We start from the raw sequence: 26,520 nt of genomic DNA, 5'->3' as shown, positions 1-26,520 counted from the left end.
GGAGGAGCTGGCTGACTGTCTGCAGAGCAGTAAGAGGATTTGAACGCATTTAACATGATGGAGAGAGGAAATGGAGACAACATGGGAGAGGTTTACATTTACAACTCTGCTGTTAATATGATGCACACATTTGTATCACATCTATGAGCTGTGAGAAAGTGTTCACAGCTGATGAAGAGATTTCAGAGAGGAGGAAAATCAAATCCATCCTGATGTCTGAAAGTGTAAATTCATCAGACTGATTGTAGCTTCAGATCATTCATCACATTTCTCTTTTGTTCTTTCAGGAACTGTTGCTGCAGAGTGCAGACGTAAACTGAAGTCTGACCTGAAGGAGAAGTTCCAGTGTGTGTTTGAGGGGATCGCTAAAGCAGGAAACCCAACCCTTCTGAACCAGATCTACACAGAGCTCTTCATCACAGAGGGAGGGACTGGAGAGGTCAGTGCTGAACATGAGGTCAGACAGATTGAAGCAGCATCCAGGACACCACACAGACCAGAGACCACCATCAGACAAGAAGACCTCTTTAAAGGCTCACCTGGAAGAGATCAACCAATCAGAGCAGTGCTGACAAAGGGAGTGGCTGGCATTGGGAAAACAGTCTTAACACAGAAGTTCACTCTGGACTGGGCTGAAGACAAAGACCACCAGGACATCCAGTTCACATTCCCCTTCACTTTCAGAGAGCTGAATGTGCTGAGAGAGAGAAAGTTCAGCTTGGTGGAACTTGTTCATCACTTCTTTACTCAGACCAGAGAAGCAGGACTCTGCAGGTTTGAAGAGTTCCAGGTTCTGTTCATCTTTGACGGTCTGGATGAGTGTCGACTTCCTCTGGACTTCCACAACAATCAGATCCTGACTGATGTTACAGAGTCCACCTCAGTGGATGTGCTGCTGACAAATCTCATCAGGGGGAACCTGCTCCCCTCTGCTCGTCTCTGGATCACCACACGACCTGCAGCAGCCAATCAGATCCCTCCTCAGTGTGTTGACATGGTGACAGAGGTCAGAGGGTTCACTGACTCTCAGAAGGAGGAGTACTTCACGAAGAGGTTTGGAGACCAGGAGCAGGCCAGCAGAATCATCTCCCACATCAAGACATCCCGAAGCCTCCACATCATGTGCCACATCCCGGTCTTCTGCTGGATCAATGCTACAGTTCTGGAGGATGTGCTGAAGACCAGAGAGGGAGGAGGGCTACCCAGGACCCTGACTGAGATGTACATCCACTTCCTGGTGGTCCAGTCCAAACTGAAGAGCATCAAGTATGATGGAGGATCTGAGACTGATCCACCCTGGAATAAAAAGAACAGGAAGATGATCAAGTATCTGGGAAAACTGGCTTTTGATCAGCTGCAGAAAGGAAACCTGATCTTCTATGAGTCCGACTTGACAGAGTGTGGCATCAAGATCAAGGAAGCCTCTTGGTACTCAGGAGTGTTCACACAGATCTTCAGAGAGGAGAGAGGACTGTACCAGGACAAGGTGTTCTGCTTCATCCACCAGAGTGTTCAGGAGTATCTGGCTGCTCTTCATGTCCATCGGACCTTCACCAAGTCTGGACTCAACCTGATGGAAGAAGAACAACCAGAAGAACAACCAACGTCCCTAATCTCTAGAATCTTTAGAGACAAACCTAAACTGAACCGTCTCCATCAGAGTGCAGTGGACCAGGCCTTACAGAGTCCAAACGGACACCTGGACTTGTTCCTGCGCTTCCTCCTGGGTCTTTCACTGAAGACCAATCAGACTCTCCTGAGAGGTCTGCTGACACAGACCGGAAGTAGCTCACAGACTAATCAGGAAACAGTCCAGTACATCAAGAAGAAGATCAGTGAGGATCTGTCTGCAGAGAGAAGCATCAACCTGTTCCACTGTCTGAATGAACTGAAGGACCGTTCTCTAGTGGAAGAGATCCAACAGTCCCTGAGATCAGGACCCCTCTCCACAGAGGAACTGTCTCCTGCTCAGTGGTCAGCTCTGGTCTTCATTTTACTGTCCTCAGAGAAAGATCTGGACGTGTTTGACCTGAAGAAATACTCTGCTTCAGAGGAGGCTCTTCTGAGGCTGCTGCCAGTGATCAAAGCCTCCAACAAAGCTGTGTGAGTTCATGAGTGAGACATTTGAAATAGAATTCATTCTGTTCATGACAACTGAAACCTTTGTTTGTTCTCATCATCTTCAGGCTGAGTGGATGTAACCTGTCAAAGAGAAGCTGTGAAGCTCTGTCCTCAGTTCTCAGCTCCCAGTCCTCCAGTCTGAGAGAGCTGGACCTGAGTAACAACCACCTGCGGGATTCAGGAGTGAAGAAGCTGTCTGCTGGACTCAAGAGTCCTCAATGTAAACTGGAAACTCTCAGGTCAGATTTCCTGCTCACTATGCTTCAGGTTTTTAGAAATAGTAGTAATCTGTAGACTTTTAATTACTGCATTCTTTATTTTCTAACCCCAGACTGTCAGGATGTCTGATCACAGAGAGAGGCTGTGCTTCTCTGGCCTCGGCTCTGAGCTCCAACCCCTTCCACCTGAGAGAGCTGGACCTGAGTTACAATCATCCAGGAGACTCAGGGGTGGATCTTCTGTCTACTGGACTGGAGGATCCGCTCTGGAGACTGGATACACTGAGGTACATTGCTCAACAACAAAAAAAAAAAAAAAAAGGGAACACTTTAACAACCCATCCTAGATCACGATTAATGAAATATTCCAGTTGAAAATCTTCATTCACTACAAAGTGGAATGTGTTGAGAACCAAATAACATAAAATTGATCAATTGAAATCAAAATCATTAACCCATGGAGGTCTGGATTCAGAATCATACTCAAAATCAAAGTGGAAAATCAGATCACAGGCTGATCCAAATTCTGTGGAAATTCCTCAAGACAATTCAAAATGAGGCTCAGTAGTGTGTGTGGCCTCCACGTGCCTGTATACACTCCCTACAACGTCTGGGCATGCTCCTGATGAGACGACAGATGTTCTCCTTAGGGATCTCCTCCCAGACCTGGATCAGGGTATCAATCAACTCCTGGACAGTCTGTGGTGCGACGTGGCGTTGCTGGATGGAACGAGACATGATGCCCCAGAGGTGCTGTATTGGATTCAGGTCTGGGGAACGGGCAGGCCAGTCCATAACATCAATGCTTTCATCATGCAGGAACTGCTGACACACTCCAGCCACATGAGGTCGGGCATTGTCATGCATCAGAAGGAACCCAGGACCCACTGCACCATTACAATGGGTCTGAGGATCTCATCCCGGTACTTAATGGCATCTCCAGACTCTGTCACGTCTGTCACATGTGCTCAGTGTGAACCTGCTCTCATCCGTTAAGAGCACAATGAGCGCCAATGGCAAACCTGCCAATCCTGGTGTTATTTGGCAAATGTCAATCGGCATGCACGGTGTTGGGCTGTGAGCACATGCCCCACTTGTGGACGTCTGGCCCTCATACCACCCTCATGGAGTCTGTTTCTCACAGTTTGAGCAGAAACATGCACATTAGTGGCCTGCTGGAGGTCATTTTGTAAGGCTCTGGCAGTGCTCCTCCTGTTCCTCCTTGCACAAACGAACAGATAGCGGTCCTGCTGCTGGGTTGTTGTCCTCCTACGGCCCCCTCCATGTCTCCTAGTGTACTGGCCTGTCTCCTGGTATCTCCTCCATGCTCTTGACACTGTGCTGGGAGACACAGCAAACCTTCTTGCCACAGCGTGCATTGATGTGCCACCCTGGATGAGCTGCACTACCTGAGCAACTTCTGTGGGTTGCAGACACCGCCGCATGCTACCTCTAGTGGTGAGGGCACTGGTAAAATGCAAAAGTGACCAAAAATCCAGGAGAAAGGATGAGGACAGGGAAATGGTCTGTGGCCTCCACCTGCAGAACCTTTCCTTTATAGGGGTTGTCTTGCTAATTGCCTCTCATTTCCACCTGTTGTCTGTTCCATTTGCACGACAGCAGGTGAAATGATTCACAATAAGTGTTGCTTCTGGACAGATTGATATAACAGAAGTGTGATTGATTTGGAGTTACATTGTAATTTCTAAGTGTTCCCTTTATTTTTTGAGCAGTGTATAATAGACAACAAGAACTCAAACATTGAAGGTGCAGAAGAAAACATCTCATTCACTAAAAAATATCTTGTTTTGTTTAATTCTTTGAGAGCAGTGATTGGGCCCGACTCAGACTCTCACTAAATGTCAACAAACTGATAATCTTTGATGATCAGCTGATTGATCAGGTAACCTACAGCTGCCCTGTCTTCTTAAAATGATGTTAAGCTTCTCTGTCAGCATAGACATACTGTATCTACTTTAAAGTGACAGAACAAAGATTCAGCTGGAATCGTCTTTGCTGTCTTCAAAGAGGACATGAGAGGCAGAATCTGGACTTCATGGATCCAAAGATCACCAGCCAGCCTTTGCTTTTTGAGTCTTTGACTTCTCAACACTGTCAGAAAAAGAGACAGAGTGATGGAGACAGCTGGCTCAGATGAGTTTCAGCCTGTTTCTCTGTCACAGGGACAAACTGAGGAACACTGCTTCATGTTGAACAGCAGGTAGGACTCATGTTGGACTGAACATCACTCTGACTGTGTTTCTTCCTCCAGGGTGGACCATGGTGGAGAGCAGAGGTTAAAACCTGGACTGCAGAAGTGTAAGTGTGGAATCAGTTTGACTCATGAGGACCAAACAGCAGACTGTCAGCTAACAAAGAATAAAGCCTTCAGGTGTGTCTGATGATAAACTGCTGCTGTGTTGTGTCTTTGTCTCTCCATCAGATGTCTGTGAACTCACTCTGGACTCAAACACAGCACACAGATACCTCAGACTGTCTGAAGACAACAGGAAGGTGACATGTGTGGAAGAGGATCAGTCATATCCTGACCATCCAGACAGATTTGACTCCTATCATCAGCTGCTGTGCAGAGATGGTCTGACTGGTTGCTGTTACTGGGAGGTCGAGTGGAGAGGATTGGTTCATATATCAGTGAGTTACAGAGGAATCAGAAGGAAAGGAGACAGCGATGCATGTCTGTTTGGATATAATGATCAGTCCTGGAGTCTGCTCTGCTCTGATGAACATTACTCTGTCCGTCACAATAACATAAGAACAGTCCTCCCTCTCTCCTCGTCCTCTGACTCTCACAGAGTAGCAGTGTATGTGGACTGTCCTGCTGGCACTCTGTCCTTCTACAGAGTCTCCTCTGACTCTCTGATCCACCTCCACACCTTCAGCACCTCCTTCACTGAACCTCTGTATCCTGGGTTTAGGTTGTCTTCTGGTTCCTCAGTGTGTGTGTGTTCTGTGTAGCAGGGAGAGTCTCCTCCTCCTCCACACACACACACACACACACACACACACACACACACACACACACACACACACACACACACACACACACACACACACACACACACACACACACACTTCAGCTAATCATGTCTCAGCAGTACAGTATGAATGTCTGTAAATATATATATATATAATAAAGAGCAGGACTCAATGGAAACCTGGCTCACTGAACTTCTTGACCTCTCTCTGGTGAAAACATCAGGCCTCACTCAGACTTGTTTCATGTTTCAATAAATAGAAGAGTGGAGAAATGAATGTATTGATCCCTGATGATCACATGTATCAACATCTTGTGTATTTAGCAGCTGTTTATGGTGAGGAAGTCTGATGAACAGCTGCTCTCTGCAGAAAGAGAAGTCCTCTGTTGGTAGTTGACTCTGAATGATAAGAAAACACAAGAAATGATTTCTCATGTTTGATCTTTTTAAACAAAGTTTATTTATGAATTTTTCAATACAATAATAATAATGTACAGTGATGACATATACTGATTAATAGAATCCCCCACCACCCCCACCCATGGTAACATTAAGAGGGAATACAACTTAATATCAAAACATTACAATGGAATGAAATGAAATAAAAACAAATGAATAAATAATAACAATAAAATAAATAATATGAAATACAATACATAAATTGAAATAAATACCAAAGTTAAGAAAGTGAAATGTTATGGGTTAAAACAGTACACTATTATCTAGGGCATACACAAGCACTGAAACACACAAAAGTGTCACAGTTATCACCTGCCACATCTGCTCAGCCTCTCAGCCCACTACATTTCCACTCCCCTTCGTTTACCTGAACCACACTCTCCTCATTAAGCCAACACAAATCACCTGTTTCTCATTACCTGCTGCCAGTATTTAAGTCCCGGTCTCAGCCCACTCAGTGCCAGATTGTTCTCACTGCAAATGCAAGACTCTCCAGCACTTATCCTCGGACTGATCTCCCGGTTTCGACCCTGCCTGTCCCCGACCTTCCTTCCTCGTTTCTGCCCTGGTAACTACCTCAGCCTTCTGTCCCCGACCAAGAGATTTGCCTGCTCCTCGTCTGTTTCCAGCCTGATCCTCCACACAGCGAAACCAGCATCTCAACAGACATTGTGTGACCGGGTTAGTAAAGACCTGCAAAGACTTGTTACCTGCTGTTTCCTCCGGGCTCCAGTGTGCTGCTTTTGGGTTGACCCTCACACCCGTAACAAAAAGAGGGGAGAAGCCGCATGAGCCAAAGGGGCATCTCAAGGGTCCTTCCATTTTCATATGCCTCTTATTGCTTACATTGACATGAAAGGTTACTCATCCACAAAATTATCAGAGCCTAAAACGTCAACACGACTCAGAAAGGGCTGCCATATCAGTAAAAACTTGTTAGCTGATCCCCTGACAGTATACCTTATCTTCTCCAGCTTTACAAAATGTAACATGTCTCTAATCCACTGTTTAAATGTTCATGTTTGATCTTTAATGCTGTCAAACACTTTGGGTTCTGCAGCTCTCCACTCTTCCTCCAGACTCTGGGTCCTTGATTCACAAATGAAATGCTACCTTTCATCTTAAAGTGGACTTTAGACCTCTGAGCAGCAGTCCAGCTCTTATTAGCCCAGGTCAGACTCTTCTGACGTTGTCTCTGTTTCAGGAGTGTGTAGCGAGGACAGTGCAATGTGAGTTTTTCGAAATACCAGGAAAGACTTTTATCAAAATGAAGCATTAAAAACTCCTTTCTTTGAGGTGACCAGAGACCAGGTCACCCCAAAAACAGACCTCTCCCACTCCCTCTTTTTACATTCCATCAAACCATAAATGAAGTTAAGGTGTTAACTTAGATTCAGGAGCAGGACCACGCCTAAACCACACCCTCAATCACCTGACAAGCCTTCTTAAACGTAGCCAGCCTACTCCAACTGCTTGTCCGTGATTCTTCAACCCACCCTCCCTCACCTTACTCTACTGCACTTAACCTATTTCCTTGTCCTCTCCTACTCAACTCGTGCTCGCTCCTTCTATGCCCTGTCTACTTCCAGGTACAACCTGGGTCAAGATCAGCTCCGGCAGGATAACGCTGAGACGGAACCCCCATCCTGAGTCTCCCTCTGCTGGGCACACCACGCACAACTAATTCATTAAATGTTCAACTTATATCCTTGTGTGGCGTGGTCCTTGCTAGTGAAATGACACTTAATTCCAGAATATTATAATTGATGGCAAAAGGAGCCTCTCTACAGATCAGAGGTGAACCTGCAATAAAAAGTGTGCCAAGATCCTCACAGGAAGAAGAGCTGCTTTTCTGTCCATCTCCCTGTGTTTAACTTTTTCCAGATGTGTGCAATTAAATGTTTTCTTCATCCAAAGGACTTCTGGATATCACCATGAACAAAGGACAATGAAAATGAATACAATATAATGAATGTTTAACAAATATGTTGGTTTGCTGTGTTATGTGTTTTAACTGCTCGTAACTAAGATGCACCCAGACATAGACGCGCACACACAGAGACCCTCACACCAACAGACCCCTTCTTATCTGTCTATCTAATCAAGTCGTAAATACCTGTCTCTTCAGCTCACACTCTAAGTGACAAGTTTTAGACATTTCCAAAACTTTATATGAACACATGATTTTATCATTCTGAAGCTAAGATAAAAACTTTCATTTTGAGACTTTGATAAGAATACCGAAATTCCCAAAGTTCTACGACATATTATGACAAAGTGATTAAAAACAGGGTTAATTGTGTTTTCTTCCATGTGGTCAACATCTCTCTCTCTTGTGTGTAAATTCTGTGTCCTGCTAGGATTATGTTCAACTTCTCACAAGTTATGAAATCTGCACTCCAAGATAATGAGAATCATCAATGAGAACTCATCTTTGAAGTTTAAGAGACGGTATATTTTCATGTCATAGATAACTTTGATTTGTTTGATTACAAAGAATTGTGCTACTTTCTTAATCCATGACTTGCTTTAATTGAAGAATATGCATGGGTGACAGCTGTAGTGATATGTTTATATCAGAATCAGAATCAGCTTTATTCGCCAAGTATGCTTGAACACACAAGGAATTTGACTTTAGAAAACTGTGCTCTCTTTGCACAAGGCATAAGAATAAGAATAAGACCTACAATAAAAAATAAAATAAAAATATAATAACAATGACCTTAGCTATAAATACAGAGAAACAACAAATAGGCTTGACTAATATGTACAGGCTAAAGTAATATGATAAAGTGCAGTGGTGAGTTGCAGAGGTAGTTTTTACATTATAAAAAATAGAAGTTAAATAGTACAAAAAATAGAAATATGGAATTCTGCTTGAGAATTGTTGCATTGAGAGTATTGATCCAACAGGTATGACACTGTTATTGTTTAGTGTTCATCAGAGTGACAGCCTGGGGGAAGAAACTGTTCTTATGGCGGGTTGTTTTGGCGCACAGTGATCTGTAGCGCCTGCTGGAGGGGAGGAGTTTGTGTCCAGGGTGTGAGGGGTCAGCGGTGATGCTACCTGCCCGTTTCCTGGCCCGGGACCAGTACAAGTCCTGGATGGGGGGCAGGTCGACACCGATGATTTTTTCTGCAGTCCTTATAGTCCGTTGCAGTCTGTGTTTGTCTAGTTTGGTTGCAGATCCAAACCAGACAGTGATGGAGGTACACAGAACAGACTGGATGATGGAGGTGTAGAACATGATCAGCAGCTCCTGGGGCAGGTTGAACTTCCTGAGCTGACGCAGGAAGTACATCCTCTGCTGGGCCTTTTTTTCTGATAGTGTCTATGTGGGAGGTCCACCTCAGGTCCCGGGAAATAGTATAATTATAAATAATAAATAGCGCGATATTTCAAGAGAAATTTGTGCGGTAATTATAATACAAATCAGCCTTTATTAAGAAGCTGTGTTACAGTTTGAGAAAAGAAAAGGGGACGTCCTGTGAAGATCCCATGCGCGAACCCCCTCCCTCTCTTAGCTCTCTTAGCTCTGTTCTCTTCTTGCACTCAGCACTTTTCAACCACTCCTCTGCCAGGCCCTCCTCTTTTCCTTTCGTCTCTCTTTCCAGACGCTCACACTCTTGTGTCCCTCTTTTCCAGCAACTCCTCTACCAGGCCCAGTGGACATGAACAGATGTCCCTGAAAGCTCTTTGCAGTCGGCACCTGGCATGTAGCAAGTCCATATTGTTTTGAGAGAACAGACATTTGACAGGATGATGGAGGGTAGGGGTGGATGAAAAGGACGCCTCTTTATTCTGCAGCAAATACGTCCCCACCATCATCTTTTCCTCGGCCAAAGCTTCGGTTGAAGATCCACAGCAGGCTTGATGTTGCACAGCAGGTCCAGAGTAGCACAAGTTCACCGTGGCTTGTCACCACCTGTCTGATTTTGTCTCTCCTGAAGGAGCAGACTGGAGTCTGCTGCATTTTCACGTGTTTCTTTCATGATTATGACTGCAGCATGCCAACGTGTGTAACCAGCGCTGTGTATAGATATCAACTCAGAATTGTCATCAAGGAAAGTCTTGAACTCATGGGTCAACCAATCACAACGCCTCTCTTTACGCTCCACGCCTCTTACAGGCCACGTCAGACCACACTTTCACACATTCACACACCTGTAATCCCAATCTACCAATTCATCTTTTAGTGGGTTAATATTAGCAGCAGTTAACTCAATCTCCTCTGAATCAAACCCTAGATCATCTTTGTTTTGTCCATTTACATAGGAGTCAATTGTATGTGAATTCAATGTAGTATTTAAGGTGGTTTCAACACAAAGTGATGCACATTTATCATGCATGTGTTTATTCTTATCTTTATCAGGTTAGGGTCTATTAGCTGTTGTGGACTGATGATTACACAATTTGCAATAAACAGTTAAAGCTGGGGTCAGATTTAGATACACTTTTTGTTATAATGGTTAAAGTGATCTTTATGTCCCGATGAGTTGACGTAGTGCAAAACACAAACCATGTGCTGAGGACTGGTTTTGAATCAGTCACCATCATATGGTCATGAATCAGCGGCGCTCGTGCATGTGGAGGAGCCCTGAGGGGAGGGGGGGAGGGGTTAGACTGAGTCCTGAGGAAATGCTACATTCAAATTCATGCTAGTTTTCCGTGACTACCAACCCTACTTTAACACTAGCTTTAACACATTAGCAGCAAAAACCTGTAAACGAGCGATGGAGTCCATGACAAGAACCACCTGGCAAGTGTGCCAGTTTCCGTAGTGTAGTAGTTATTGTCATGGAATTTTCATAGTCTTATATATATGTATGTAAGAATGTTTAACTATCGTATTCTTTCAGTCTAAATGTCATGTTTAGAGTAACTTGTTCCTATGTCGTCTGTGACGGGCGAGATAGTGTCAGGGTAGTAGTCAAGGTCTCTCCCCCTGCTCCTGTCTTTATCTATGTGTTATGGCCGACTTACTGTCTCCAGAACTAGAGCACAGGTCTTCTTCCTACTTGTTGTGTTCCTATTGTCCAAACATGGTTATCTAACTTTAGTGTCGTCTTCAGAGGGAATAAATACCATGCCAAGGGTTTTGTCTGGCAGAACTGACTTGGCATTGCACTGCACTCTCCTGCCTGTGTACTGTTATGTTATTTCTCCTTGATCAAGTTCTACATAAACTATTTCAACATAAGCCGTCCGAGTCTCCTGAGTCTTCTGTGTCCAGTGTTTGTTGCTGAATTCCATCACATCGCACTGTCCTGCTCTACTCTGGGAATCTGTGTTCAGCTCTTGAGGGACCCAGCACTTGGTACTTTGGTCATTATTGTGGTAATGTTAATTGTTGATGATGATAATGGAAGGTCTTAAATTGGTTGGTTGCTTCATTGTAGATGTTCCTTATTTCAGGAAAAAAAAAAAAAAAAAAATCCTTACTTATTTTTGTGCATTGCCTTTACACTGCTTGGCAGTACCTGCACCCAAATTGACTTGAAGCACTTTGTTCCTCTTACTGATCTTGTTTCCTCTTGTCTAGATCTTTGCTTGTGTTGTTCTTGTTCTCGTATGTACGTCGCTTTGGATAAAAGCGTCTGCTAAATGACATTGGAACATTGTAACATTGTAACAGTTATCACGTTCGCCTCACACTTGAAGGCCAGGTCCCCAGTTGGAAACTGGGCGGAAACACTGTGCCGTGTTGTTGTTTTCCACAAGAACTCATTATCTCTCCAACTGTACTCTGTCAAAACCTCACATGGCCCACTCATACATAGCCCAGTGTGCACATTGGACTGGAGTTTGCCCATGAGGCCAACAGACAGGGACTGGCAACCTGGCCTATCCTGTTCCTTTCCAGTCATCACGTACACTTGAGCTACAGTGTATTGCCTATATCTTAATTCTCTTCTGTGTTCATCATGAAGGTGACCCCCATCTGTCTTGTCCAGAAGGATGTGTTGATCTGAGCCACTTGGTAGTTTTGTCATTCTCTGTAGATAATCCTAAAGCAGACAGAGAGCTCAACTCTTGATAAGCAGTTTTCCAGCAACATAATGATAATAATAATAATTCAAAGAATTTCTATAGCGCTTTTCTGAATACTCAAAGTCGCTTGTGTGGAGTGTTGGAGATCAGGCAGCAAGTGCATTATGCAACGCATAACCCAGCCTCAACTCTTGTAAGTTTCCATAGTGTAGTGGTTATCACGTTCGCCTCACACGCAGAGGCCAGCTTCGAATAGCTGTAACAGAAAATCAGCCAATAGGATTAAACAGAGGGATGAAGAGGAGGAGAGAGGCGGATGAGTGATGAGGAGGAGAAACAGAGGGATGAGGAGGAGGAGGAGGAGAAACAAAGGGATGAGGAGGAGGAGGAGGAGGAGAGAGACGGACGAGTGACGAGGAGGAGAAACAGAGGGATGAGGAGGAGGAGGAGAAACAAAGGGATGAGGAGGAGGAGGAGAGAGACGGACGAGTGACGAGGAGGAGAAACAGAGGGATGAGGAGGAGGAGGAGAAACAAAGGGATGAGGAGGAGGAGGAGGAGGAGAGAGACGGACGAGTGATGAGGAGGAGAAACAGAGGGATGAGGAGGAGGAGGAGAAACAAAGGGATGAGGAGGAGGAGGAGGAGGAGGAGGAGGAGAGAGACGGACGAGTGACGAGGAGGAGAAACAGAGGGATGAGGAGGAGGAGGAGAAACAAAGGGATGAGGAGGAGGAGGAGGAGGAGGAGGAGAGAGACGGACGAGTGACGAGGAGGAGAAACAGAGGGATGAGGAAGAGGAGGAGAAACAAAGGGATGAGGAGGAGGAGGAGGAGGAGAGAGGCGGACGAGTGATGAGGAGGAGAAACAGAGGGATGAGGAGGAGGAGGAGAAACAAAGGGATGAGGAGGAGGAGGAGGAGGAGGAGAGAGACGGACGAGTGACGAGGAGGAGAAACAGAGTGATGAGGAGGAGGAGAAGGAGGAGAAACAGAGTGATGAGGAGGAGGAGAAGGAGGAAAAACAGAGAGCATTAAGTGTCTATTTATTTTAATCCAAGGTGTCAGGATGCTTACTCAGTGTGGGTTCAAATCCCCACTGAGACATCTGAGATAAGATGAGATTTAGGCTGATTGTTTGTTGTTAATTTGTTCATTGAGAGTGAAGTACCTGGACTTAATGTAGAAATCATTTTTAGTTTAAAAATCTTAATTACTAACATTTACCAAGATATGAAAATATCATTGATTTCCTTGTTTTATATACAGAAGAAATCATGCACATCTTCTAAAAAGTAATATGAAAGTTTGAAACTGCATCAAAATGTCCATGCTGGTGAACCAGCAGAAGTACATCTTAGCATTTTTATTCAGACCTGATTAATCCTATGAGACAGAAGGTTTTGTATCTAAATGGTACATTTAAGTTGAAAAGAAGCTATATTATTTTGATTCCAAGCATTACAAAAAGACAATACATTTTAATTTCATTCATCAAAATAGTTTTATTGACAAGCAAGTTATAATATTCAGATATTTACATTTTAAAAATCCCTTGAGAACAGAAGAAACACCTTTTAACTTCTACCAACACACTTAATAAAAAGGGGACATCCGTCATATGCTGGCATGGGTGTCAGTCTGAATGCAGTGCAGGGGAAGAAGTGAGGTATAGGAAAAAGGGAAGAAGGATGGCAAAGCATGGCAAATTGTGTTACATGACTTCCAGGTAAATGCCAGGGTGACAATTAATCTACAGCAGACATCACAACTTTTAAAACAAAGACAAGAACATATGGTGAGTCATATCTTGTCCTCAGCTTTAGCTGTAGAACAGTGGTTAGAAAAGATAGCCACACTCCTTACTTTGCCACATGCTACCTGTGTGAGAGTTTTCTCTGCAGCTGCCTCAACCAAGACAAAGTACAGATCAAAGGTGAACATTTCAAATGAACTTAGAGAGGCAGCTGGACCCCAGACTTCAGCAGATCTGTAACACAAAACAAGGAACACTAATCATTAAACACTGAGGGGTCATTTAGTTTGTTTGTTCATCATCAATTACTCAAGCTTTTGAGTTTTTACAGTCTGCCTTTGATATCATTCAGTCTCGTCTGCTGAAACTAAAACTGGTCCTGAATGCAGACAAAACCAAACTGATGCTTTTTTCTTCGTCAAATGAGTCCAAAAGAAACGTCCCCTCAATCGTAACCTCACAAGGGAACCACATAGAACTTGTCGCTAATTACAAATACTTGGGTTTTATTCTCGATAGGGAGCTTTCATTTAAAACTCATATATCCAACCTGGTCTCCAAACTTAGGGTGAAACTAGGTTTCCTGTACAGGAATAAATCCTGTTTCTCCCTCAGAGCGAGGAAACTTTTAGTCTCTGCAACATTCTTGCCTCTTATTGATTATGGTGATGTCTTGTACTTGGGAGCCTCGGCTAAATGTTTGTTGTCTTTAAATAGTGTGTATCACTGCACGCTGAGGTTTGTCACGGGTTGCAAACGCCTCACTCACCACTGTGAGCTTTATGTCAGAGCCGACTGGCCATCCCTGAGTGTGCGCAGGCAAACACATTGGCTTCATCTAATTTACAAATGTCTACTTGGCTTGGTCCCAATGTATTTATGTGTTTATCTTCAGAGATCAGGAAGTCACTATGCCTTGCGCTCCTGCGACACCTTGCGGATGTGTGTTCCCCGTGTTCGGACAGAGTTCGGTAAGAGAGCGTTCAGTTTTGCTGCTCCTACTGCTTGGAATAAACTCCAGAAGGACTTGAATCTGTCAGATCTCATCTCTCTGGACACCTTTAAGTCTATCTTAAATGAAAGAAAGACCCCAGAACAGTGCCTGTGTTTTTAAATGCTGTTTTACATTCACAATCTGCACTTTACTTGAAAATAAGTTGCACTTTTTAAATTATTATTGTTTGCTTCTACATACTGTCTGCATATATGTTCCATGTTGTTGAGTTGTGCCATTTATTCTGACGTGTGCTGCTGACCTCTTGGCCAGGTCGCCCTTGAAAATGAGGTCTTGACCTCAATGGGACTTATCTGGTTAAATAAAGGTTAAATTAAAAAAAAATTAAAAAAATTGATGAAGAGAAACCAAAAGGAGCAACATGGTTTACATATTAGGACATGCTCGGGTCTCAGAGTGAGGTGTCAGACCTCAGATGAAAAAGCATCATGTCTCTGGAAAAGCTCTGTCATATCTCCGGAAAACCTTTTTGGGCTAACTCCTAAAAAGGCTAATAATATTGTGATTCAGAATGAAATAAATCATTTTTTTCTGAAGCCGTTAAGTCTGAGGTGGTATGGTCTGAGGCCGTGAAAACATACAGGTACACACCTGTATTTTTGCTATTCTAACTTCTAAAAGTTCTCCATATTTGACCTTTATGTGGTTTACTTCTGTTTCTATTGTGTATAATAAATACTGAGGAAGGCTACGACTGCAGACCAGAACCTCTGTGTGTTTTATATAACTGTAGTAGACCTCGGGACACTGACAACTTAAAAAATAGATCTTGGTACCAAAAAGTATTGGGCACCCCTGCTCTAAACTACCTGTTCAATAAAGCATGAAGCTATGGCAGTTAACCTCACCGTGCATGATTCAAAGTCTTCTCCACATCAACATTACATTAACAGTAAAAGTAAGGTATGCTGATGTTAAATGGTAGATAATGTGTTATTTAAGCCACAGGATGCCCCTTTAATAGATTAGAGGGCAGTATCTTATAATAGGATTGCAGTTTAAAATCCAAGTGTTTGCAGCATGGCATATCTCTGACTAAACCCACTGACTATTAGTCAATTTAACATTTTTGTATTCAGAGGCAACCCTGTTTAAGCCCCATGTAACAGTGAGTGTACACAGTCTGCACTCTGAGGAGAACAGAGTGAGACTTGAGCTTCTCTTCATGCTGTGTTTACGGTCTTCTGCTGCTGTAGAACTCCAATTTCTTCTTGTCACTTTGAATGTCTGTGAAGCCAAAAAAAGAGATTAATAAAAGAACTTCATGAAATGGGGAATTGTGCACGCATTGATAAACATTGGTAGAAAAATAGGTGTCAGAAAATTTTGGATTATATCATCTGCTTTCTGCTCATGGAACTTGTTGGCTGGTGTTGAGGCCTCATGTGATGTCACTTGCAGGTGAGAAACTCTAAAGGTGCATTTCAACCAAGAGTTCTGGGGTCTTTTAGCCCCCAGAACTACTTTCCCCTGAACTAAAAGGTTCCTGTGCCCCCAATGTTGTCTGCGTTTTGACCGCGGCTGAAGTCCCGGGTAGATTGTGCAAATCAGGTCAGTGAGGTATGGAGAAAAAAAAAAGTAAATGCACTACACCACCAGACCAGTAGAGGGCAGTAAAACAAAGAGGAATGCAGGCAGGTATCATTATGAGCAACACAACAGTTAGCCTGTTAGCATGAAGAGACTCAGCTGGTGCTGTTTTAGATGGTGCTATATTTCATCACAGATGGATTCACTGAATCAACACGTGAGAGGAGATAAGCGCGAGTAGCAAAGACGTTTCAACACGGCTTTAAAATCCTTTTGAACTCAAAAAGCCGTGGCAGAGATCAGACGGTGTTTTGGTTTAAACAGCGACCCTGTTAACTGGAGACTTTCAGCCGGATGCATCCCTCATAAACGTCTTTAGACGATCATTAAATATCTGATGAGGATATTTTGAAATCTTAATAAAAACTAAACTAGTTTGCATTCCCAGGAACTCCCTCTGTGTTTCAACAGCTGTGTAAACTCCACAAACACTGACACGTTCAGCTGAAGGTCTCCAGTTTACAGGGTCACTTTTAAAACTGGAACACCGGGAGGAGAGACGCATTCACGGTGGGCTGAGAGAAGACTACTGTTACAAGCTGCTAAATCAAGAGAATCACAGCTTCTTCTTTTGAAAAGTACACACACATACAAAAAAGATAGAACAAATAAAAACTAATGAAAGAATGAGAAATCAAGTGAATCACAGATGTGTGGGATGTTATTGTGGACGGAGGGAGGAATAAAAACACTGTGGACACGTTCAGCATTGCAGACCCCGCCCCCTGAAAGTCCCAGGACCTTTGAAAAGTACTACCCCCCTAGCAGGGGCTTTTTAGTGGGGAGATTATCTACCCCTGAACTAAATTTAGTCCCTGGGTCCACCAGTTGAAACGCATGGGGTAAAGATCCTCTGGTCGAAAAACGCCTCAAGCTACATTACCTGCTACTAGCCAAACACAGCACTTTCCCAATGTGGCTGTTTTTAAGTTGAATTGTGGGAATTGGAGGCTTAATATTTGAACACAGAGGTGTTTAATGTCTGCAGAAGTCTGGGACATCAAAATCTTAAGGAAACAGTGTTAAAAACATTTTTTGATGACCTGCTTTGCTCTAAATGTACTTTTTCCATCTTCCAGTAGCATTGTTTCAAAATCTCTGGACATCTATCCAATCAGAGAGCGGTTCACATCCACATTTCAGTTTACACACACGCACAGGGGATAAAAAGACGAGGCAGGATCTTCACCTTTCAAACAGATGAAATGTAGGTGCTCTTCACATGGACGATCCTTCCAGTGGAAGCCATCGCTGGTGTCCATGGCACCACATGGACTGGTCTCCGTCCAGTAGGAGCTTGTCTCAAAGTAGGTGAACTTCTCTGTCGCACCAGACATCCAAAACCAGGTGTCACCCATCAGGTACCTACAAATCATGGCATGACGTTTGAACTTTGACATGAGAGGTGACACAAGCATTCAGTTTAGTGCTGTCTTTATCGCAGAGACACAGGGACCACAAACAGTGAGCACTTGAACTCACCGCAGCTTCTCAGGTGTCAATCACCAGAGCTTATTAGCTGTGACTTTTGTTTCAGTATTATTGCTCCTTTAATGGCGTGTTGATAACACAGCAGATGGTTGTCTGCCAGTGCAGTGCTATTATGAATGGCCCTGATATCGAGCTAATGACTGTAGAATCATTATAGTGGAAACATGATGTGTTCAATTGCAATCGGAAATAATTCAATTTTCAACTAATGAAAGCATTTCAGACATTTTTCAATCTCTGTGTAAGATGGGAAAACATAAGCAGAGACTTAATGTATATTTAAATATACACACATTGATATTTGTCAAAATAAAATACATACAAATACTCCAAAATGATTCATTTTCATACTAAGTGACATACCTCGTCAGGAGATCGATATAGAAATATAGTTTTTTTGTATCTTTGTCTAGTATCTAGTAGTTTTGAATTTGAGCGCCAATCCAATCACACAATATTTTTTACTTTGTATGACACAAATATTCTTTCACTTGTCGAAAAGGTTTGGGCCTTTTTCACCAAATCAAGAAAAACATACAATTGATCAAAGTTTGGAGAAACTTAACACCAAGGCAGTCATTGTGACTGCTTTCAAAATTTACAACGTCATAACTTTGTTTAAAGAAAACCTATGTACCAATAGAACCCTGACTTTTCCTAAATGGGTGTATATTTTATTCTAACATTGTTTAATCATTACAATTTCAAAACACAAAAGAGATCGGAGTATTACTCTGCATGCTTTTTACAAGGGGTGTCATATTATAGCATATAGCATATATAGCTATACCTATAGCATGTATATATGCTACATGTTCCTGCTCTTTCTCCTGCTCTATTGTTTATTCTGTTTTTAAATCTATTTATAGCCTCACTCAAAACCCCAGAGATGCAAACATGACAACTAGAAGGAGAATGTCATCCATAACTGTCATCATGTCCATGTCTGACGACAGGACACTTATCATACAAACTCAGTGAAGTTCTGCTGATGGGGAATCAAGTTTCTGTTTTATGGTGAAACATAACAATTTGTTATTGTTCAACAAACAGTTGATTTTTCAGTGTTAAGGTCTTATGATGACATTGACCTATTTTCAAGGATTAAATAGATTCAGTTTGAGTTTGCATGTGTAATTTCAGAGAAGTTATGACCCAAATTATATACAAATAATGTCTGAGCAGTCAAAGTGGCTGCTATGGTCATTCTTTGTAGTTGCAGAATTCTGCTCCAGCATGGAACTGTTGGTTTGTGATGGTTTTGGTGTTTTGTTGTTGTTTTGATTTTGAATTATAACATAAACATAACCTGACTACAGTTACAGAGAATATTTGACCTACTAAGCACAGAAAGAACTAAGAAGAGCATCTGCTGGATGTAAAATGACCCTGTTACCTGCGCAGGCCCAACCAAACATGTTTAGTGAGGGAGAAGGAGACACTCTCCAGCACCTCCTCCACCTCCCTCTGCTCCTCCTCGCTGCGTACGCTGAGCAGGTCCCAGTAGTAGTCTCTGCAGTAGAACAGAGCATCGGACCAACACAGCTTCTTCTCCACCACTTCTACGCTCCTCCCCATCACCACGGCGCTGAAGGACGGTGAAGGGGCTGCAAGTTCTGAAAAATGTGAAAAATAGCAGATCTGGTTTGGAGATGCAGCAGGAAGGGTGGCTGAATCAAAAAAGGGACTTCACTTTGCACAAACTGCCTTTCACTTCTTCTTAGGAAACTGTGCAAAGTTCAAGTTTACTAACCTCCATACGCTTCTAACTCACAGATTGTCAATGCAGAGTCTGGGTTTGAGCTTTCAAGTTTCACATTGATCAATCTTCCAATCATTCCTCCGCAGTTGAAGATGTGGGTACCTCCATCTGGTATGGAGGTGATAACAGAACATCTATGAAAAAGAGACAAAAATAACAATCATTTGCACTGATGACAGAATATTCAACATTTTTGGAAAGCACAGAATGTGACATTGGTGATCTCTTATGATGTAGAGATGTATAAAAGTAAGATTTTGCGTAATCACCTCGGGTTGTTGTTGCCATTGTTCTCCAGGGAATTTCCGATGAGGATTTCAGCATTGTTGATCCTCCACCCCAGTGCATTTCTGTTGGTGATACTTATATCTGTGATCCTGTAAAAATCTGGCAGCAGCAAACTCCACCAGTGGCTCGGTCCAACTGATGTATGTGTGCAGGACACAGAACTATAGTCTGAGTCTCGATTCCCATCAATGGCCGCAGAAGCCACACCACCAAAATCCGTTGTTGACTGAGATGCCGTTCCAATAAGTGCCACATTTGGCAAAGTAGGAGGAGCTTGACGGTAACAGATACAAAAAGAGGGAATTGAACAGCGGGAAACTTGTAACAACCTTTCATGTCCAACTCCATTATTTTTACAATGCAGAACAATTTCTTAGCATAGATTAGAACAAAGTCATTTAGACACCAAAGAGGTTAGGCAAAATAAAAAAACACAATTCAATCTAAGAAAAATAAAGTGTTCCAAAGAATGAGTTCTTAGTGATTTGGCAAGAGCAGCAACATGTCATCAGCGTGAAGACAACTTAAGGCCTAATTCACTAAAGGGTTGCACGGCTTTTACATCCACTTTAGTTGTGCACATGAACCAAAAACACATTGTGCAATTTATAAAGCATGTGCAGAGGGTTAAACATTACCCAAACTGCCGGCAGAACAAATAGCAAAATGCAAAACTCAAGAAACAACATATTGAAAGCACAAGTTAAATCTTACCTTGGAGACCAGAGAGGAGCCAAAACTGGAAGGAAATGACTTTGAAATGGAAAAAAAATATTCATCATGAATATTGATTTGTTTTTACTCCATCCCTCATACATATATATATGCTATCTAATGAATAACTTAAATAAACACCACATCTTCATTAAGGGTGCAACAATACGTGTATCTGTACTGAACCGTTTGATACAGCGGTCATGGTTCGGTACGCCCTTTGAACCAAATAATACACAATTTTATATTTATTTGATCAACTTCTGACGAGGCGCTCTGTGCTGAAAGATATGGAAATATATATTTCACCACACGACGGTCTCCTGGGTTCATATGTTCAACCGGCGGGTCCCGCCCCCCCTTGGAAGTCAAAGCAGAAGTGATTTAAGGTTCCCTCTCTCATAGATCAGGTCTATACCTTGTTCTTTTATTTAACAGACTAAATATCCTAATATGTTATTTATCTTATTTACATGATGGGATGTCATTTCTGTCTCTACATGGTCACGCTTTCACAATTCTCCTCTGCTCTCTATCACGCACGGCAGATGCTCGCGCAGACAGACACACACACATACATACATACATACATATAAACACACACACACACACACGCACAACCCCCCCATGCACAGCAGAACATGTGTCAAGTATAGCTGCCCCTGATACATTTAATTTAATTTAAAAACTGTGCTTCTGAGCTGAAACAAATGTTAATAATTTCAATAAACTACAAGTAGAAAAAGGCATGGAAATGTCTCTTTTTCTGTATCGAAAACGTATCGAACCGGGACAAAAACGTATCAAACCAACCCTGAATTTTGTGTATCCTTGCACCCCTAATCTTCATGTACAGTGGATATCAAAAGTCTACACCCCCCTGTTAAAATGCCAGGTTTTGTGATGTAAAAAAATGAGACCAAGATAAATCATGTCAGAACTTTTTCCACCTTTAATGTGACCTATAACATGAACAATTCAACTGAAAACAAAATAGTTTAGGGGGAAGAATAAAATATTAATAATAATAATAATAATAATGTGGTTTCAGAAGTGTACACACCCTCTTATAACTGGGGATGTTGCTGTGTTCAGAATTAACAATCACATTCAAACTCATGACAAATAGTAGTCAGTATCCACCTGTCATAATTTAAAGTGACTTTGATTAATCCCAATAAAGATCAGCTGTTCTAGGAGGATTTTCATCACATGTCCTCAGTTTCATCTTACAGCAAAAGCCATGGTCCACAGAGAGCTTCCAAAGCAGCAGAGGGATCTCATTGTGGAAAGGTATCAGTCAGGAGAAGGGGACAAACATGTTCCAAGGCATTAGATATACCATGGACCACAGTGAAGACCGTCATCATCAAGTGGAGAAAATATGGAACAACAGTGACATTACCAAGAACTGGGCATCCCTCAAAACTGATGAAAAGACCAGAAGAAAACTGTTCAGGGAGGCTTCCAAGAGGCCTACAGCAACATTAAAGGAGCTGCAGGGATTTCTGACTAGTACTGTCTGTGTACTACATGTGACAACATCTCTCCTATTCCTCATATGTTTCTGCTATGGGTAGGGGGGCAAGACGGAAGACTTTTCTTATGAAGAAAAAAACCCAAGCCCTGCAACATGTTTCAAAAACACACATGAAGTCTCCCAAAAACATCAAATGTTTTATGTTCTGATGAAACCAAGGTTGAACTTTTTGGCTATAATTCCAAAAGGTATGTTTGTCATAAAAACAACACTGCACATCACATAAAGAACACCAGACCCACAGAGAAGCATGGTGGGGGCAGCATCATGCTTTGGGGCTGTTTTTCTTCAGCTGGAACCAGGGCCTTAGTCAAGGTGGAGGGAAGTATGAACAGTTACAAACACCAGTCAGTTTAACACAAAACCTCCAGACCTCCGTTAGAAAGATGAAGATGAAGAGGAAGTTCACCTTTCAACACGACAACAAACCAAAGCATACATCCAAATCAACAAAAGCATGGCTTCACCAGAAGAAGATTCAAGTTTTGGAATGGCCCAGCCAGAGTCCAGACCTGAATCAAGTTGAATATCTGTGGGGTGGTCTGAAGAGGGCTGTGCACAGGAGATGCCCTCACTATCTGATGGATTTGGAGCTTTTGTAAAGAAGAATGGGCAAATATCACCATGTCAAGATGTGCCATGATAATAGACTCCTACAAAAAAAACAGAGTGCTGTAATAAAATCAAAAGGTGCTTCAAACAGTTATTAGTTAAAGGGTGTGTACACTTATGAAACCACATTATTTTAGCTTTTTATTTTAATTTTTCCCCCTAAAATATTTTACATTTATTTTTCAGTTGAATAGTTCATGTTATAGGTCACATGGGTGTCATCCTTGACAGCACATTATCCTTTCAATCACACATCAATAACATCACCCGGACTGCCTACTTCCATCTTCGTAACATCAATCGTCTCCGCCCCTCCCTCACCCCCCACACTGCCGCCATCCTTGTCCACAGCCTTGTCACTTCCCGTCTGGACTACTGCAACTCTCTCCTCTTCGGCCTCCCTCACAAATCCCTCCATAAACTCCAACTGGTCCAGAATTCAGCTGCCCGTATCATTGCCCGAACCCCCTCCATCCACCACATCACTCCTGTCCTCCAACAGCTCCACTGGCTCCCTGTTCAGTTCCGCATTCAGTTCAAAGTCCTTCTGTTGACATTCAAGACCATCCACAACCTCGCCCCCCCATATCTGTCCGACCTCCTCCATGTTCCCACTCCCTCCCGCTCCCTCAGATCCTCTTCCTCCATACACCTGTCTGTCCCCTCCGCCCGTCTCACCACTATGTGGAGCCGAGCATTCAGCCGCTCTGCTCCCCGTCTCTGGGACTCATGACCACCTCAACTCAGAAACACAGATTCTTTCCCCCATTTCAAATCACAACTCAAAACATATCTGTTCAAAACCGCTTACTCCGTCTGACTCCAATTGCTCTGTCATTTTGTTATTGTTTCTTTTTTTTTCTTACCCCTTGTTAGTTTATATTGTTTTCATTTCTGACTCTGATTTTGTTTCCTTTAATGTGAATTCGTGTATATATATATTTATATCTGTGCGGTGTCCTTGAGTGCCGAGAAAGGCGCCTTTAAATAAAATGTATTATTTTTATTATCACATTAAAGGTGGAAAAAGTTCTGACATGATTTATCTTGGTCTTATTTTTTACATCACAAAACCTGGCATTTTAACAGGGTGTGTAGACTTTTGATATCCACTGTATATTGACAAAATCACAAATTGTATTAATTCTCTTACATTGAAGGTTGAGTGAGGTCACTTTTTTTTTTTAACATGGAGAGCCCTAGAAAGTTGTTTTATCGTCCAGTATTTCAGTTTTATTTCAGCCTGCTGCCGCAACAAAGTTCAAAGTTATTACACTTTGGATGTTGTTTTTTTAAATGTTTTTCTCTCTTCATTTTTCATTTTTCTTACACCACTACATATATATATATATATATTTTTCCAGTTCTCACAAGTGTGTACTGAATAAATCCAACTCTTCAATCCAGCACATGTGGCTGGAAAGAGTATACAATTTTAAATGATACAAATAATAATAATGAAGATATAATAATAATAATCAAGTTATAAAGATCTTCTTTTTTATCCAATATTAGCCTCTGAAGGATATACAGATAGTACTTACAGTACAAATCCCTGCAGGTGATCATGCTTCAAACGTCAGAAACCACGATGAGTGTTTGAACAGCTCTGTGTCGTTTCATAACAAGTTGAGCCGATAAAGCCCCTCAGATGATTTGCCAAGGCAAATCACCTCCATGGCACACCTCAGACGACATTTACAAATCAAACCCCTCCTGATCCCAGACTTCCCTTCTCTCTGAGCAGCAGCCGAGCAAACAAGCCAAGGTTTACATGTATACAAATATCACACCAGTGACCTGAAAGTTAAAGAAACTCAGCTTTTGTAAACAGGGTACGTGTGAAGGCGAGACACCTCAGGTACACTTAGGCATCTCACCACAGTGAGGACTTCAGAGTGTGATACTGATTGAAAGATATGCAAAAAGGGTTGAGATTCTCTAATCACTAAAAGACCTGGTATTTAAAGCTGGGGTTGGTAGTCAAATTTAGATCCACTTTTTGTTATACTGGTTAAAATGATCTTTATGTCCTGATGGTAAACAATACATAATGTATTCTTTAAAAAGAGGTAAAAAAAAAGCTGCTATCTACAGCCGGAGTAAACCTGGGAAAACACCAACCAATCACCGTTTTTTGGTCCCAAAATTGGTGGTTTTTAAAGGGGACATATCACGCTTTTTTCATCAATACATATTGGTCTAAGAGGTCCCCAAAACATGTCTTTAAAGTTTATGCTCAAAAAAACACTTTGAAATCAGATTTTGGCATGCCTGAGAAGTCCTCTTCTTCATTCCTCATCAGAACACTCTGTTTTCCCTCTGACCACGCCCCCTCAGGAAGTGGATGTGCCTCGGCTCTCCAGCACGTTGATCTAATGTTTACATGTTGGCTGAATATACACGGCTGCTCAGAGATCACGTTATTTCAACCCTCTGAATCTGATCCAGAATCTGATCCTGACGGAGAGGCGCCTGTAGCAGGACCTTTCTGAACGATTGGTCACAGATTTAGTGTTTCTTGTTGTTTTATTTATCAGTATGTAGACGTGTGTCTTGGTACACCGCTACGAACATGTAGCTATGTGGCTATGCTAACTAGCGCTAGCACTTATCCATGATAAATAAAAATCATCCACTAGATCTACAAATCTGCAGACGTGGGGAGTAAAACCGACCTCTGCCAGAAAGGCAGCAGGACCTTTTCTGAAGGATTGGTCACAGATTTAGTGTTTCTTGTTGTTTTATTTGTCAGTATGTCGACGTGTGTCTTGGTACACAGCTACAGCTACAGCTATGACTATATAGCTATGTGGCTATGCTAACTAGCGCTAGCACTTATCCATGACAAATAAAAATCATCCACTAGATCTTCAAATCTGCAGACGTGGGGAGTAAAACCGACCTTTGTGTTTATTAAGACAGCCTACAACTAGCATGCCTCCCTCCTAAGCTCCTTGTTTGCACACATTTGTGCAGGTAATGAAAAACGGGGGAGGGATTCAGTATTAGTTTATACAGTCTATGGGCTGAACAAGCTCCGAGCTCTGACTCCGTGACAGACCGGATATTGTTGTGACGTAACAAAAACACTGAAGTCTGAAACGGCTCGTTTCACACACATTTACAGAAAGGTGGAGAAATCAGAACAGGGGCAGAATGGATTTTTTTCATTCTCGGGGGGGTTGTAGACATGCCAGGGAAACATATTTCAGGTAGAGAACCATTAAAAAGTCAATTTTGCATGATATGTCACCTTTAATGCAGTGCTGCCTGAGGGGTCGAAGGTCACGGGCATTCAATGTTAGTTTTCGGCCTTGTCACTTACGTGCAGAGATTTCTCCAGATCCTCTGAATCTTTTGATGATATTATGGACCGTAGATGATGAAATCCATAAACTCCTTGCAGTTGCATGTTGAGAAACGTTGTTCTTAAACTGTTGGACTATTTGCTTACGCAGTTGTTCACAAAGTAGTGAACCTCGCTCCATCCTTGCTTGTGAACAACTGAGCCTTTCGGGGATTCTCCTTTTATACCCAGTCATAACACTCACCTGTTTCCAGTTAACCTGTTCACCTGTGGAATGTTCCAAACAGGTGTTTTTTGAGTATTCCTCAGCTTTCCCAGTCTTTTGTTGCCCCTGTCCCAGCTTTTTTGGCACGTGTTGCAGCCATCAAATTCAAAATGAGAGAATATTTGCAAAATAACAGTTCATCAGTTTGAACATTAAATATGTTGTCTTTGTAGTGTAGTCAATTGAATATAGGTTCTGTTTTTATTTAAGTTTTACACAACGTCCCAACTTCATTGGAATTGGGGTTGTAGATAATGGAAGAGCCTATTAGCTGCACCACACCTCCCATCATTTCCCCATGGAGAAGTCATTAGCCCTCCGAGGTTTTAATTCTACCGGGGCACGCCTCATTAATGGACTCCACAGATGAAGACTGGAGCTGATAAATGAATGCAC

General features: G+C 42.4%; 1 protein-coding gene across 1 annotated transcript; it reads left to right on the top strand.

The window, feature by feature from the left end:
- Positions 1-1,219: 1,219 nt before the first annotated feature.
- On the top strand, positions 1,220-5,383 carry LOC117824633. Its single transcript, XM_034700167.1, has 7 exons — positions 1,220-1,326; positions 1,621-1,835; positions 2,061-2,103; positions 2,187-2,360; positions 2,453-2,626; positions 4,612-4,658; positions 4,783-5,383. Exons 1-7 carry the CDS (start codon positions 1,220-1,222, stop codon positions 5,313-5,315), a joined length of 1,293 nt encoding a protein of 430 aa, XP_034556058.1. The 3' UTR covers positions 5,316-5,383.
- Positions 5,384-26,520: the final 21,137 nt, after the last annotated feature.

This window comes from Notolabrus celidotus, chromosome 13 (assembly GCF_009762535.1).
Source record: "Notolabrus celidotus isolate fNotCel1 chromosome 13, fNotCel1.pri, whole genome shotgun sequence".
Classification (NCBI taxonomy): Eukaryota; Metazoa; Chordata; class Actinopteri; order Labriformes; family Labridae; genus Notolabrus; species Notolabrus celidotus.
The sequence above is the reverse complement of the archived record's forward strand: the minus strand, read 5'-3'. Positions and strand labels throughout refer to the sequence as shown.